General features: G+C 47.1%; 1 protein-coding gene across 2 annotated transcripts in view; it reads right to left on the bottom strand.

Annotated features, from left to right (window-relative positions):
- The window catches only part of DNAJB6 (DnaJ heat shock protein family (Hsp40) member B6), an 82,863-nt gene that overhangs the window by 39,172 nt on the left and 29,704 nt on the right, over positions 1 to 13,987 (bottom strand). For both annotated transcript variants that reach the window (NM_001257911.1, XM_015135376.3), the window contains 2 exon segments: positions 12,053 to 12,163; positions 12,958 to 13,017. In NM_001257911.1, coding sequence (NP_001244840.1) covers positions 12,053 to 12,163; positions 12,958 to 13,017 — 171 coding nt within the window.

Raw genomic sequence — 13,987 nt, 5'->3', positions numbered from 1 at the left:
ATTAAAAGAATTTCAATACTTATAACTATATATAGTTAAAAGTTGCCACTTGGGATCAGACAAGTCCTTATTTCAAGGATGAGCTACTTATCACGTGCCGCTTTCTGTCGTTTTGAAAAGCAATCTAGAAGTATGTATTAAGCTTTTAAAACCTTCAGCCCCCAAAATAAGACCAATATTTTTATTATAAAAACCTTCAACCCAGCAATTCTACGTCAGGGAACTCAACTCTCCCAAACGCAGAACGAAGCTGCTGAGTGTGCAACTGTTACTGATGTGAGAATAACCACGCAGAGGCGAGCAAGCCTGTGAAATGCAGACTTGGAAGTGCTCCTGGCTAGCAGAGCTGGAGAGAGGCAGGGAGGCCTGTGCGCATCCGAACTATACAGAACGTGCTACAACGCTCCCATGGGGCTCCAACTAGGGGCGGAGGGGCAAGACCTCCTCCTCCTCACACCTCACTCCCATTTTCAAATTCTTAAACCCAGCATGTGTTATTACTTTTGGATTATACTGATCATACTTTTATACTTTAGAAATAAATCTTAAGACACTTGTTAATCAAATGTGCTATAGACTTCTTTTTTACTTTACCTCAACAGAAAGAACCACAACCAGTGAGGTGCTTGCTTAAGGCAGGCACAGGACCACAGAATGGGCAGTGGAAGAAAGTGGTTGTGTCCACAGAATCAGTTACAGGAAAGAGGACCATCAATGCTTGGAGTATTTCCTGCTTATTTTGTGACCAGTATTTGTCACATATAGTCTATGTATGTTATAGTTAAGCACGTATCAGTTTTCTTCCCTCTTATCCTCTTACGTAACATACACATACTGCCTATTAAGTTACCCCGTATCAAGTAGAACCATAAGTATCACAGGGGAACGTGACCTCCACTAGGCAAGCAGCTAGTGCGCTTTTGGTTGTCTGTAGGATAGTGGTATCATGTTAGGTGGCTATGACCTTGCTCTTGTCTTCACTTGAAGATTAAGCCTGAGTTAAGGAAATGCATATGGGTGCCAACTTGACAAGAGATGGACACGTGGTTGATTTCATGTTCAGGCTGACTGGGCCATCCATGCACAGAGTTCCCAAATATTGAGCCGAACATCCTTCTGGGTGATTCTGGATGAGATTAGCATTTGGATCGGGAGACTGGTAAAGCAGGTTGCCTCCCTAATGTGGATGAGCCTCATCCAATCACCTGGGGGGCCGGGGATTCCCACCCCACACCACCCCACCCCAGAGGAGGAGACTGCTCCAGCTCTGACGGGTTTTACTGGCTAGCCTCCACAGTGGTGAGGGTTAGAGTCTTGAGCACCTTCCTTGTAATACACGTTTCTCCCCCACTGGCAGTTTCTCTAGACTCACGCAGATTCTGCAAAGCAAAACATGTATGCTCATCAATCTTTAGAAGCATCTCTTTACATGGGTCTTCAAACCTTAACTTTGTATCCTGAGGTACAAACATTACTTGAAACAGACTGCATTAGGATTTAACTCTTGAAGACTAAGTTCTGATTTTTTATCTTGCCCAAATTCCTAAGGGGCCTGGGAGTCGTGTCCTACAAACCAACTGAAATTGTCCTTGCAAAGCCATCCTTTGTGGGGGAAAATGTGCATCTATCAAGAGTCTATTCACATAGCTATATCTTTTTCTTCCAGGCCCTCACAATCCTGAAGAGATTAACTCAAAGTCTAGAACATGTTAAAGGTCTGAAAAGGAAACATTTGTCATCTATTGTCTCTAAGGGCAGTCACTATGAGACTTCAAAGGAACCTTCTCCACAATCATATCTTAACCTGAACATTTTTTTTCTATGACCCAGGTCTTTAGACAAACTCAACCAATTGTCAACCAGAAAATGTTTTCATTCACCAACAGTCTGGAAGCCCCCTGCTTTGAGCTGTCCTGCCTTTCTGAGCCAAAAAATGTCTTCTCCGCCCCCAAGACGGAGTCTTGCTCTGTCACCCAGGCTGGAGTGCAGTGTCGCGATCTGAGCTCACTGCAACCTCCACCTCCCGGGTCAAGCAGTTCTCCTGCCTCAGCCTCCCGAGTAGCTGGGATTACAGGCGCCTGCCACCCCAACTGGCTAATTTTTATATTTTTAGTAGAGGCAGGGTTTCACCATGTTGGCCAGGCTGGTCTCAAACTCCTGACCTCAACATCCACCTCGGCCTCCCAAAGTGCTGGGATTACAGGTGTGATGTGATTGATGTCTCATGCCTCCCTACAATGTATAAACCCAGCTGCACCCTGACCACTTGGACACATGTTCTCGGGACTGCTGAGGCTGCGTCACCAGCATGGTCACTTATATTTGGCTCAGAATACACCTCTTTAAATATTTTACGCAGTTCGACTCTCTTCAGTGACACTCTCTTCATTTCCATGTTCTGGGCATCGTATAGCAAGAGCTTCTTTAAAACTTTGCAATACCATGCTATTGCCTGAGGAATACTAAGACCAATTCATGAAGGGGCCCATAACATTAACGAGATCCTAAACCAACAATCTAAAGAACAGTCACAAATGTATGAACAAAAAATATATATACAATGAATTGAACAGTGTGAGAAAACTGACCACAAAACACATGTAACAAACATTTACACACATACAAACTTGAAAAACACTGAGGAAGTGAAGAACATGTTTTAAACCCACACATTTTCTCTGAGCTTTACCAAGCATGAGAACCTGACGAACAGGAACAGCTTAACAACAAAGCGGGCCGGGCGCGGTGGCTCAAGCCTGTAATCCCAGCACTTTGGGAGGCCGAGACGGGCGGATCACGAGGTCAGGAGATCGAGACCATCCTGGCTAACATGGTGAAACCCCATCTCTACTAAGAAATACAAAAACTAGCCGGGTGAGGTGGCGGGTGCCTGTAGTCCAAGCTACTCCGGAGGCTGAGGCAGGAGAATGGCCTAAACCCGGGAGGCGGAGCTTGCAGTGAGCTGAGATCAGGCCACTGCACTCCAGCCTGGGCGACAGAGCGAGACTCTGCCTCAAAAAAAAAAAAAACAAAAACAAAAAACAACAAAGCGAAGGGGATTCCCACCAACCACTTTCATCTCACAGCAGCACAGTGCAGGGCAGAACTAAGCTCGCCCTTCCTCAGCACACCCCCACCCCACGGCCCAGGAGAGGCCTGCTGTCATGATTTCACTGTCAACTCCCCAAGTGCACAGAAAAGCTGGAACAAAAAGATGACAGCAAAACAAAATTGAAAAAGCATCATGGCTATTTCAAACAAAGGACAATATCACTCTCTCCTGAAGTTCCAAAGCTAAAACCTAAACAGCCACCCTCAAAAGTGAGAAACGCTTGAGATTCAAAAGCCAAGCATGAAAGACACAGACTCCTCTGGTCTCCCAACTCCTCTCAAAACCAGGCACTCATTTACTACAACTTGCGTGTTTTGATGGCGTCACTCACATTTTCTGAAGCAGCAAATAACATAACTGTTAGGAATCTGGAGTACAATATGCAATGGCAGTAAATGAAGAACACGACCAGAGCTCTGCCCTGAACTGCACACTCTGAGAACAGGGCTTCAGTGTTTCTCTCCACTGCCGAACCAGCACCTAGAATAGTGCCTGGCACTAAACAGCAGGCACACCAGATTTGTTAAATGAACACCACTATTTTCAGCTTCCCATACAATCGTTTTGTATTACAAGTATAATTTCTAATTACATCCTAGGTCTGGTTAGAGCAATCTGTTTCCCAAAAGTTACAAAAATCTATCAAAGTCAAAGAATCCACAATACACTGGAATCAAATTATTCTATTTCAAATACAAGAAGGCCAACGTGAGACGAGGAACCCTGGCGTCAGGAGGAACGGGCCTCCTCCCAACCACAGTCCTCATTCCTCAGGGAAGAAACCACCGGAACAGCAGCAGGCTCCGGGCTCTTTTCTGAGCCCTACTCGCAGACGGCCGCTTCATCTGTCCTCCACCGTCACACACTCCACCTCACTGTCCCCTACACCATCATACTTCCTATAAACGCTGGTATTCCCTAAACCTGTCAAAGCCCAACACAGTCTCAGCTCTGCTGCAGCCTCAAGTTTAAACCACTCTTCCTACCTCTTGCACCTACAGTCCCAGAACATCTCCTCCTGGGAGCACTACAGACACGGCAACTATCTCAATCTCTGGAGTTGTCCGCAAGTTCACCAGGGACCAAAATCCCACTGGAAACAGATGATGCGAAAACCCACAAACCGACAAAGGACTCACGCAACGTCTTGCTCAGCTGACTGTCATGCCAACAATGTGAACCAAACACTATACAAAGACCTGCGAGGGAGACCAACACCACAAAATGCAGGGGAGGAACCACCAAAGAAACACTGCACACAAACTCCTATGGCATGGCTCAAGTCTTCTAGGGGGGTAGCCAGAGCCTCAGTTCTCACAGCAGAGAAAATTCTCAAAATGACCGTTTCAGGGAACCATTTCCTCTCCCTATTTAAGGAAGGAGATCAGAGGAAACAAAGGTCCTAAAATTACCAAGTGTGTACTGAAAAACAGCACAGAAGAAGCTGCAGATCACTAACATGGCACCATCCTCACTAGCCAGAATAATTTTAAGTAGAAATGAAGGGCCTGACACGGTGGCTCACGCCTGTAATCCCAGCACGTTGGGTGGCTGAGGTGGGTAGATCACCTGAGATCAGGAGTTCAAGACCAGCCTGATCAACATGGAGAAACCCTGTCTCTACTAAAAATATAAAAGTAGCCAGGTATGGTGGCGCATGTCTGTAATCCCAGCTACTTGGGAGGCTGACGCAGGAGAATCACTTGAACCCGAGAGATGGAGCTTGCAGTGAGCCAAGATCGCACCACTGCACTGCAGCCTGGGCAACAGAGTGAGGCTCCATCTCAAAAAAAAAGAGATACTTCCAAAAACCAGCTCTTTCTCGACATGAGGAGTTCTCAAATATGCACACAACCATATATGGGTTTGGCATCGTCTCCAAGAAACTCACCAGATGAGGGGAAGAGCGTGTGGGACTGCCCGCTGCTTCATGGCCATGTGAAATCACACACAAGGATAGTTCCAACAACTTTAGCCAGAAACCAGTCTCGTACATCACGGTTTCGTTTTTTAATCTTTTTTTCTTAAATTTTTAGAGACGGCATCTCATTATTTTTCCCAGCTTGGACTTGAACACCTGGGCTCAAGGAATCTGCTACCTCAGCCTCCCCAGCAGCTGGCATTACAGGGGTGCACCACCACGCCCAGCTTAATATGTGATTTTTATGCGTATTTTAAAGGACTCCTTAACGTCTTCTAAGTGACCTGTGTGTAGGTGTGCATGCGTATGAACTCTGTCCTTAAGTAATCAAAGAACACTCATTACAAACAAACTGCTGTAGTGCTGTGCAATGACAGTGGGTCCAGGTCACCAGCACACACTGATCCAATCTGCTGTGCCACTCCCATGCCTGTACTTGACCCCTAACTTCTAGCTCTCATTAACATGTCTAACTCTGGCCAGGCATGGTGGCTCACACCTGTAATCCCAGCACTTTGGGAGACCGAGGTGGGCAGATCACCTGAGGTCAGAAGTTCGAGACCAGCCTGGCCAACATGGTGAAACTCCATCTCTACTAAAAATACAAAAATTAGCCAGGTGTGGTGGTGGGCACCTGTAATCCCAGTTACTTGGCAGGCTGAGGCAAGGGAATCGCTTGAACCTGGGAGGCAGAGGCTGCAGTGAGCTGAGACCGTGCCACTGCACTCCAGCCTCGGTGACAGAGCAAAACTCTGTCTCGGAGCTGGGGGTGGGGGCACATGTCTAACTTTACAGGTTCCTCCTTTCACCTTTCAAAATTTGCTGCTTGGCTGTGAATTTCAAAGACTAGCACAAAAATCTACCCGCTAGAAATACGATGTTAAAGGTTGAATCATGCCCCCCAAAAAAGATATCCCAATCCCCGGTACCTGTGAATGTGACCTTACTTAGAATAGGCTCTGTATAGATTATCAAGTTAAGATGAAATCATTACAGTGGGCACTAATCCAATATAAATGATGTTCTTATGAAAAGGGGGAACTTGTGGCTGGGCACAGTGGTTCATGCCCGTAGTCAGTACTTGGGAGACTGAGGAAGGAAGACTGCTTGAGCCTAGCGGTTCGAGGCCAGCCTAGGCAACATAGTGAGACCCCTGTCTCTAAAACATTGAATCCAATGGACACAGAGACAGACTCAAAGAAGATGATGTGAGGCCGGGCGCGGTGGCTCAAGCCTGTAATCCCAGCACTTTGGGAGGCCGAGACGGGCGGATCACGAGGTCAGGAGATCGAGACCATCCTGGCTAACACGGTGAAACCCCGTGTCTACTAAAAAAATACAAAAAACTAGCCGGGCGAGGTGGCGGGCGCCTGTAGTCCCAGCTACTCGGGAGGCTGAGGCAGGAGAATGGTCTAAACCCGGGAGGCGGAGCTTGCAGTGAGCTGAGATCCAGCCACTGCACCCCAGCCTGGGCGACAGAGCAAGACTCTGTCTCAAAAAAAAAAAAAAAAAAAAGATGATGATGTGAAGATCGGACGGGCCAGGACGGGCCACCCATCTGCAAACGCAGAGAAGAACAGCTGGGAAGGGGCCTGAAGCGGGACAAGACACACCTCAGAGCTGGACAGGACACACCTCAACCTCAGAGGCAACCAGCCCTGCAGCACCTGGGTCTCACACCGCCAGCCTCCAGGACTAGGAGATGATATGTTTTGGTTGTTTAAGCCCCGGGTTTGTGATACAGATCAAACTCAGAGACCAAAGGCTGCCTTCAGGGTCTGTGCTCTGGCTTCTAGTGATGCCTGGCCAGTGCTTCAGGACTGCCACCTCCCTCTTTTGTTTCTTCAGTTCTATCTCTGAGGCAGCTGAGGTCATCTGACCAAGGACAGTATCAAGGCATTAGAGGAAACCATTTTATTCTAGATACCCTGTAAGTCAGTCCAGCCAGGACAGCTCCTTGACACTTTATGGTGGTGCCGGCAGCGCCCCAGCTCTGGACCACTGTGCTCCTCCTCACTCAGCAGCTCCTCGCACTCCTCATTGAGCTCCTCTGTGCCCCTAGGGCTGGCCCCGTCCTTGCTGGATATGAGCTCCAGCTCCTCGCTGAGGGACTCACCCAGGCCCCAGTTATATCCTATGCAGGCCTCACCCTCACTGGAGTGCCGGGTCCTCACTGGATATCATCACATCCAAGGCCTCACTGTTCTCTTCACTGGGGCTGTCCTCTGTGGCCTCCTCCATCCCGGGCAGCTCCACTAACTCCTCACTAGGCTCCAAGTCCTCACTGGCCACTTCCTCACACCCTGGGAGAGTAAAATGACTGACTCACCACCATCATTTAATCACACGTCAGAAAGTCAGGTTACTATCCTCAATGCACTCATTTTTCCTCCAAAAAGTCTGCTTCCCTTGGTGCTCCATACCACAGGACTCCCCTCTACTGCTATGGAGCATCATTCGTACCAGAGTGATGCTTTACAAAGGAAGAACTTGCTGCACTGCTAAAATAAAAGGCCTCTCTGGAAACCCTAAAGGTTAGCTTTGGCTTTCCAAGAATATAAATAAAACTGTGAAGTTAAACCCACAGGCTTTTCCCAGATGGTAATGCCTGCTATGACTAACGGGATCAAAAGGCACTATTATCAGGTACCCTTTCTTTCCTAACTTAGAGCATCACTTCACTGAGCAACAGGGTCCTCCAAGAATAACATAAAGAGATCATCCTAATTCAAACAGGTCCACTGCCTATTAATTAACTTTCCTGATTAACATTTTGACAAGAGCTCATTTTCACGTGCTCCATATTCTGGAAATTTCAACAGTCACCTAGCCTCAGCAGTTTTGATTGTACCCTCCGATTCAGAGGCAGCATTCCTTTCCAGGCTGGTGTCTGAATCCGCTTCCACGGCCTCTCCTGGAGGGCTTCTGCTGTGAAGGACGGGTTCCACACCCACAGGCCCCAGGCCCAAGTCTCCTTGGCCACAGCGTGACAATGAGCAACTGCCTGGTGCTCAGGCACAGACCTGCATACCATGTGTCCAACACCCGGCACCCACTTCACCCTTCCCCACCTATCATGAGGGAGGTCTGAAGTACGGCAGGGGTTCTACATTCTGATAAATGTAAAGTGCAGCTCAGAAATATCTTACAGCAGATTTTAAACTACTTTTTTGTCACATGAAAAATACACCAGGTCTAGTAAATATGGTTTATCAACAGCAGTCCCCAACCTTTTTGGCACCAGGGACTGGTTTCACGGAAGACAATTCGTCCACAGAGCGGGAGGTGGGATGGTTTCAGATACTGGATTCTGATAAGGAACGCGCAACCTACGTCCCTCGCATGTGCAGTTCACAACAGGGTTCGTGCCCTCATGAGACTCCAATGCTGCCACTGATCTGACAGGAGGTGGGGCTCAGGCAGTAATGCTTGCCCACCTGCCCGCCGCTCACCTCCTGTTCCTAACAGGCCAGTTCGTAACAGGCCATAGACCACGGTGTTGACCCCTGAAAGACATCATTAATAGGCAGAAATCGCTCTCGCTCTGCATCCACGCCCATCTACACTAAACACGCCGCCAGCAGGTTGCACAGTGACTACATACATACAGTAGCCACGGAGTAGCAGCTTCTCCTGTGTGTAAATCCTGAGAGCCTGAAAATGGAAGTCATCTAGAACACCTGCAAGAACGGAATGAACAAGTACCACTGCCACACTCATCATGGGAAACACAGGGTACCTAGTCTCAAAGCAGGTCTGTATGCAAAATGGAGCATTTAACAGTGCAGCGTTTCAGTAAGACTAGCACCTCTCTCCTTGACTAGAGGTAAAAACTCCCATATTCACTCATATCTAATTAAATCTCTATACCTGGCCGGGCGCGGTGGCTCAAGCCTGTAATCCCAGCCCTTTGGGAGGCCAAGATGGGCAGATCACGAGGTCAGGAGATCGAGATCATCCTGGCTAACATGGTGAAACCCCGTCTCTACTAAAATACAAAAAACTAACCGGGCGAGGTGGCGGGCGCCTGTAGTCCCAGCTACTCGGGAGGCTGAGGCAGGAGACTGGTGTAAACCCGGGAAGCGGAGCTTGCAGTGAGCTGAGATCCGGTCACTGCACTCCAGCCTGGGTGACAGAGCGAGACTCCGTCTCAAAAAAAAAAAAAAAAATCTCTACACTTTTACGAGTAATTGCTCTATGACTTGGTGTATCAGATTATTTTCCCCAAGGAAAACAAAAATTGGCTACAATTCAGTCACTAAGGGACTTTCCCCTTTGAATTAAAAATAATAATAATGTTAAGAAAGGGCCTGTTGAGCCGGGCGCGGTGGCTCAAGCCTGTAATCCCAGCACTTTGGGAGGCCGAGACGGGTGGATCACGAGGTCAGGAGATCGAGACCATCCTGGCTAACACAGTGAAACCCCGTCTCTACTAAAAAATACAAAAAAACTAGCCGGGCGAGGTGGCGGGCGCCTGTAGTCCCAGCTACTCGGGAGGCTGAGGCAGGAGAATGGCCTGAACCCGGGAGGCGGAGCTTGCAGTGAGCTGAGATCCGGCCACTGCACTCCAGCAAGGGGGACAGAGTGAGACTCCATCTCAAAAAAAAAAAAAAAAAGAAAGAAAGGGCCTGTTGAATGATAATGTTAAGAAAGTGCCTGTTTAAGACGTCCGGTGCCAGGCGCGGTGGCTCACGCCTGTAATCCCAGCACTTCGGAGGCCGAGGCGGGCGGATCACAAGGTCAGGAGATCGAGACCACGGTGAAACCCCGTCTCTACTAAAAATACAAAAAATTAGCCGGGCGCGGTTGTGGGCGCCTGTAGTCCCAGCTACTTGGGAGGCTGAGGCAGGAGAATGGCGTGAACCCGGGAGGCGGAGCTTGCAGTGAGCCGAGATCGCGCCACTGCACTCCAGCCTGGGCGACAGAGCGAGACTCCGTCTCAAAAAAAAAAAAAAAAAAAAAAAAAAAGACGTCCGGTCTCAGACACTGAAAGAACAGCCTTTTTCACCTCACATGCCCTAGAATAGAAGCCACGGTGTTGGAAGAGTGGGACTTCCTCCTCGCTTGGTCACCATGAGAATCAAGGATCAGAACACAGGACTTCAACCCCAACACTGCCCTGTCCGGCAAAGCAACAAATGCAGTTTGCTGAAGGCTACAGCAAGACGCAAAGGCCATTTTTAAGACAGAGACGGTCTCTTAGAGGAAGATTTCGTGCCTGTGAGGGTCGGTGAGGGAAGGACGTAAACATGGTTCTTTCTTGAGCTCTGTTTCTGCTGATGGCAGCAGCGATTACAGCAAATGCACTTCAAAAATGAGCAGACCAGTCTCCCGGTCCCCTAATCTGAAATCCCCCGCTTAGCTACAGTTTCCCTGAAAATGCTTGAGGCCACTGACTGTCCTTCTTCCCTCAGAAAGGGGCTCTCTTCAAGCCACCCAGCCCATAATAAGGTGTAAGGACAACCTCTTTGAATCCCCATTTGAGATACACTGAAGAACTGCACCATGCAAAAGGCCCAAGACCTACCAGATATGAGTGACTATGCTTCTATAAAGAAGCACAATCTTCACAGTCTGCGGCAGGCAGGGGCTCCACGTGTCTCCCCTATACTATCTGCAGACACAACTGCTCTTCTCTTTCCCTCCTGGGGGTTGCAGGTGGTGGTCAGTTTCTTCACCCATGCTCCAGGCAATGAAGGAAGTAAACATACAATGTGTTTCCCTCTCAATAAGTCAAAAGACAAAAACAGCTACAGTAGTACACGTTTAATCCTGACCTCTCAGGTCACCCACCGCATCACACAGGAAGTCCCAGTGGTTGGTGGGTGAGAAGACTAACAGGAGACAACTAACAAAAGTGCCTGACCCAAACTGTGCCCAAGACACACACCAAAGCCTAGGACCAGGCATCAGGACTGAAATGCTGTCGATGAGAAATCCATTTTCCTACAATCACACAGCAACTATAACAGCACTGTCTCCCTTAACAAAACTATTCTCTCCTCAGCAAAGGCCTCCGCAGTCTTGCTCCAGAGGTGCCTTTCAGCAAACTCTCAACAACGGTCCTCACACACAATGTTCACAGACGAAAGGTCTTGCAAATAGTACTATGATGCTTAATGATTTTAACAGGAATATGATGTGGCAAATTCACACACAAATTGGTTGTTCAATGGGAAACAACATTTCCAAGACACCAGCACCCATGCCCTTACCACTGTCTCATCTGAGGGCAAAAGCAAGTTAACTAGGGCCGTACATAACAAAGAAAAAAAATACATTAAACCCTTTATTATTTTAATTTTTCAAGTTGTAACTTCAAAACAAATTTTCAAAGACGAAGAAGAGAAAAGATTTTACAGCCCCTGTGCTGCTTTTTTTTTTCAGACAGGGTCTTGCTCTGTCACCCAGACTGGAGTGCAGTGGCCCAATCTCGACCTTGCAGGTTCAAACAATCCTCCCACCTCAGTCTCCCAAGTTGCTGGGACCACAGGCACACACCACCACACTGAGCTAATTTTTTGTGGGTTTTTTTGTTGTTGTTGAGACAGGGTTTCACCATGTTGCCCAGGCTAGTCCAATGCTGCCTTAAACACAAAGTTTCACGACAAAATACAATGTTTTTTGTTTTGTTTTTTTGAGACAGGAGTTTCGCTCTTGTTGCCCAGGCGACAATGCAATGGCGTGACCTCAGTTCACCGCAACCTCTGCTTCCCAGGTTCAAGTGTGTCTCCTGTCTCAGCTTCCCAAGTAGCTGGGATTACAGGCATGCGCCACCACGCCCGGCTACTTTCATATTTTTAGTAGAGATGCAGTTTCTCCAAGTTGGTCAGGCTGGCCTTGAACTCCTGACCTCAGGTGATCTGCCCGCCTCGGCCTCCCAAAGTGCTAGGATTATAAGCACGAGCTACCGCGCCCAGCCTAAAACACAATGTTAATTCAACAGAAAGGTCATACTAAGCCCTCACCCTCACTTGGGTCATGGACACACACCAAGTCAACCCACATGATTAACTTACCAAAGAATTCAAATGAAAATGGGTCCCTTCCACCAAAAAATTCCCTGAAGACATCATCTGGGTTACGGAATGTGAAGCCAAATTCAAATGGACTGTCAAAATGACTTCCACCTGCACAAATACAACACAGCTTTTAGTTTATAAATTTTGGTGTTTTGTAGGCAAAGAATTCTTTGTTGACAGAACATTATACAAATCATGATCTAATAAAAAAAAAAACATTTCATAAACCTGAAGTTCTCTGTAATTCAAAACATGAGTCCTGTACTGACTGAAAGTGAGTGTGCCCAGCACTGACGACACATGAGTGCAGATATTGAGACTACTTTTCGACATCTCTAAACCCATGATCGGCATGTAACATTACACACCATTTTTATGATTTGTTATGAAGGTTTACCAACCAAGAGTATTTGCATCCACTTCAACGACTGGCCTCCTGGAGCCACAGAAGCTGCCATGTGGCCTCAGTGGGTCTGGAGCAATAATTTCCCAACATTCCAAGGGAGGCTGGTCACAGCCCAGTGACCATGGGAACTTTTGGAGACAAAGTATAGGCCCTACAAGGTCATTATTTTAGCTTTTCAGGAAAATCTGCTCTTCAAACCCTTAAGATAATTTTGACAACGTCAAGTGCTGATCTAAGGGTGTATGTTCACAATATATTGCAGTATGGTTACAAATTGTATCCTACCTATAAGAAGTACATCAACATATACTTCTAGTCTCACAAAAGATTTTTAAATGCTATCAATTTCTCTGTCCTCTCCCCAATTTAGTATGCTTTCTAGGTTGCATCTCTATTTACTGATACAAAATAGACTCTGACCAAGAGACTCGTGATTTACAAACTCAACTTACTTGCCAAGACCATTTGTCTTCAAAGAAAAAACTCATGTACTTACCTCCTCCTCCACCATTTAATCCTTCTTTGCCATATTTGTCATAGATGTCCCGTTTCTTAGCTAAAAATTTAAAGAAAGGTCAGTAAGGCCAAGTTCCTTTTAAACCCTTAATTCAAAAGAAAAGGTATTTCCCAAGTTGTAAATCAGTTTTCAGTGTTTTACAATTAAATTTCAAGGAGTATGGCCATCCTTTCTTTAAAACAAAAGGAAGCAAGAGGGAAAACTTTCTGTACCTCTCTGCTGAAAAACAATTCAAAAAAGACATTAAGTATGTAAGTATTTACGGCTGGGCACGGTGGCTCACACCTGTAATCCCAGCACTTTGGGAGGCCAAGGTGGGCAGATCACCTGAGGTCAGGAGTTCGAGACCAGCCTGGCCAACATGGAGAAACCCCATCTCTACTAAAAATACAAAATTAGCCGGGCATGGTGGCGTATGCCTGTAATCCCAGCTACTCAGGGGGCTGAGGCAGGAGAATCGCTTGAACCCAGGAGGCAGAGGTTGCACTGAGCCGAGATTGCACTACTGCACTCAAGCCTGGGCAACAAGAGCGAAACTCCATCTCAAAAAAAAAAAAAAAAAAAAAAAAATTTTTTTTTTTTATTCTATTAGATCATTTCTTTCACTCTACTGCCCACAGAGCCCAGGCATGCTACATTAAAATCACATGACCAAGTACAAAATTATTCCAACCACAGAAGTGCACCATCTTACTACAAAAATCTGCAGCACAAAAACAAACATGCCAGGGCCTAGGCAAGTGGTAGAAAGTAGATGTGCCAGAAAGGCGCCAACCTAACACCCTGCAGGCTCATTCACCCTGAAAAGGGACCACCTGGATGCAAGGCCTGGGGCTAGCGTGCCACTCTCCCCCTGAGCCTTCCCACTTAACATTCCAAACACTACTTATACCCCAGAACAAAAAGAATGACACTAGAAGCATTGGTACTTCTGACATGACACCATCTGTGCTCCTCAAAAAAATCTCATGGGCTGGACGCAGTGGCTAACGCCTGTAATCCCAACACT

This window comes from Macaca mulatta, chromosome 3 (assembly GCF_049350105.2).
Source record: "Macaca mulatta isolate MMU2019108-1 chromosome 3, T2T-MMU8v2.0, whole genome shotgun sequence".
NCBI classification, from domain to species: Eukaryota; Metazoa; Chordata; class Mammalia; order Primates; family Cercopithecidae; genus Macaca; species Macaca mulatta.
Note: the sequence above shows the minus strand (reverse complement) of the source record. Positions and strands in the feature narration are given on the sequence as shown.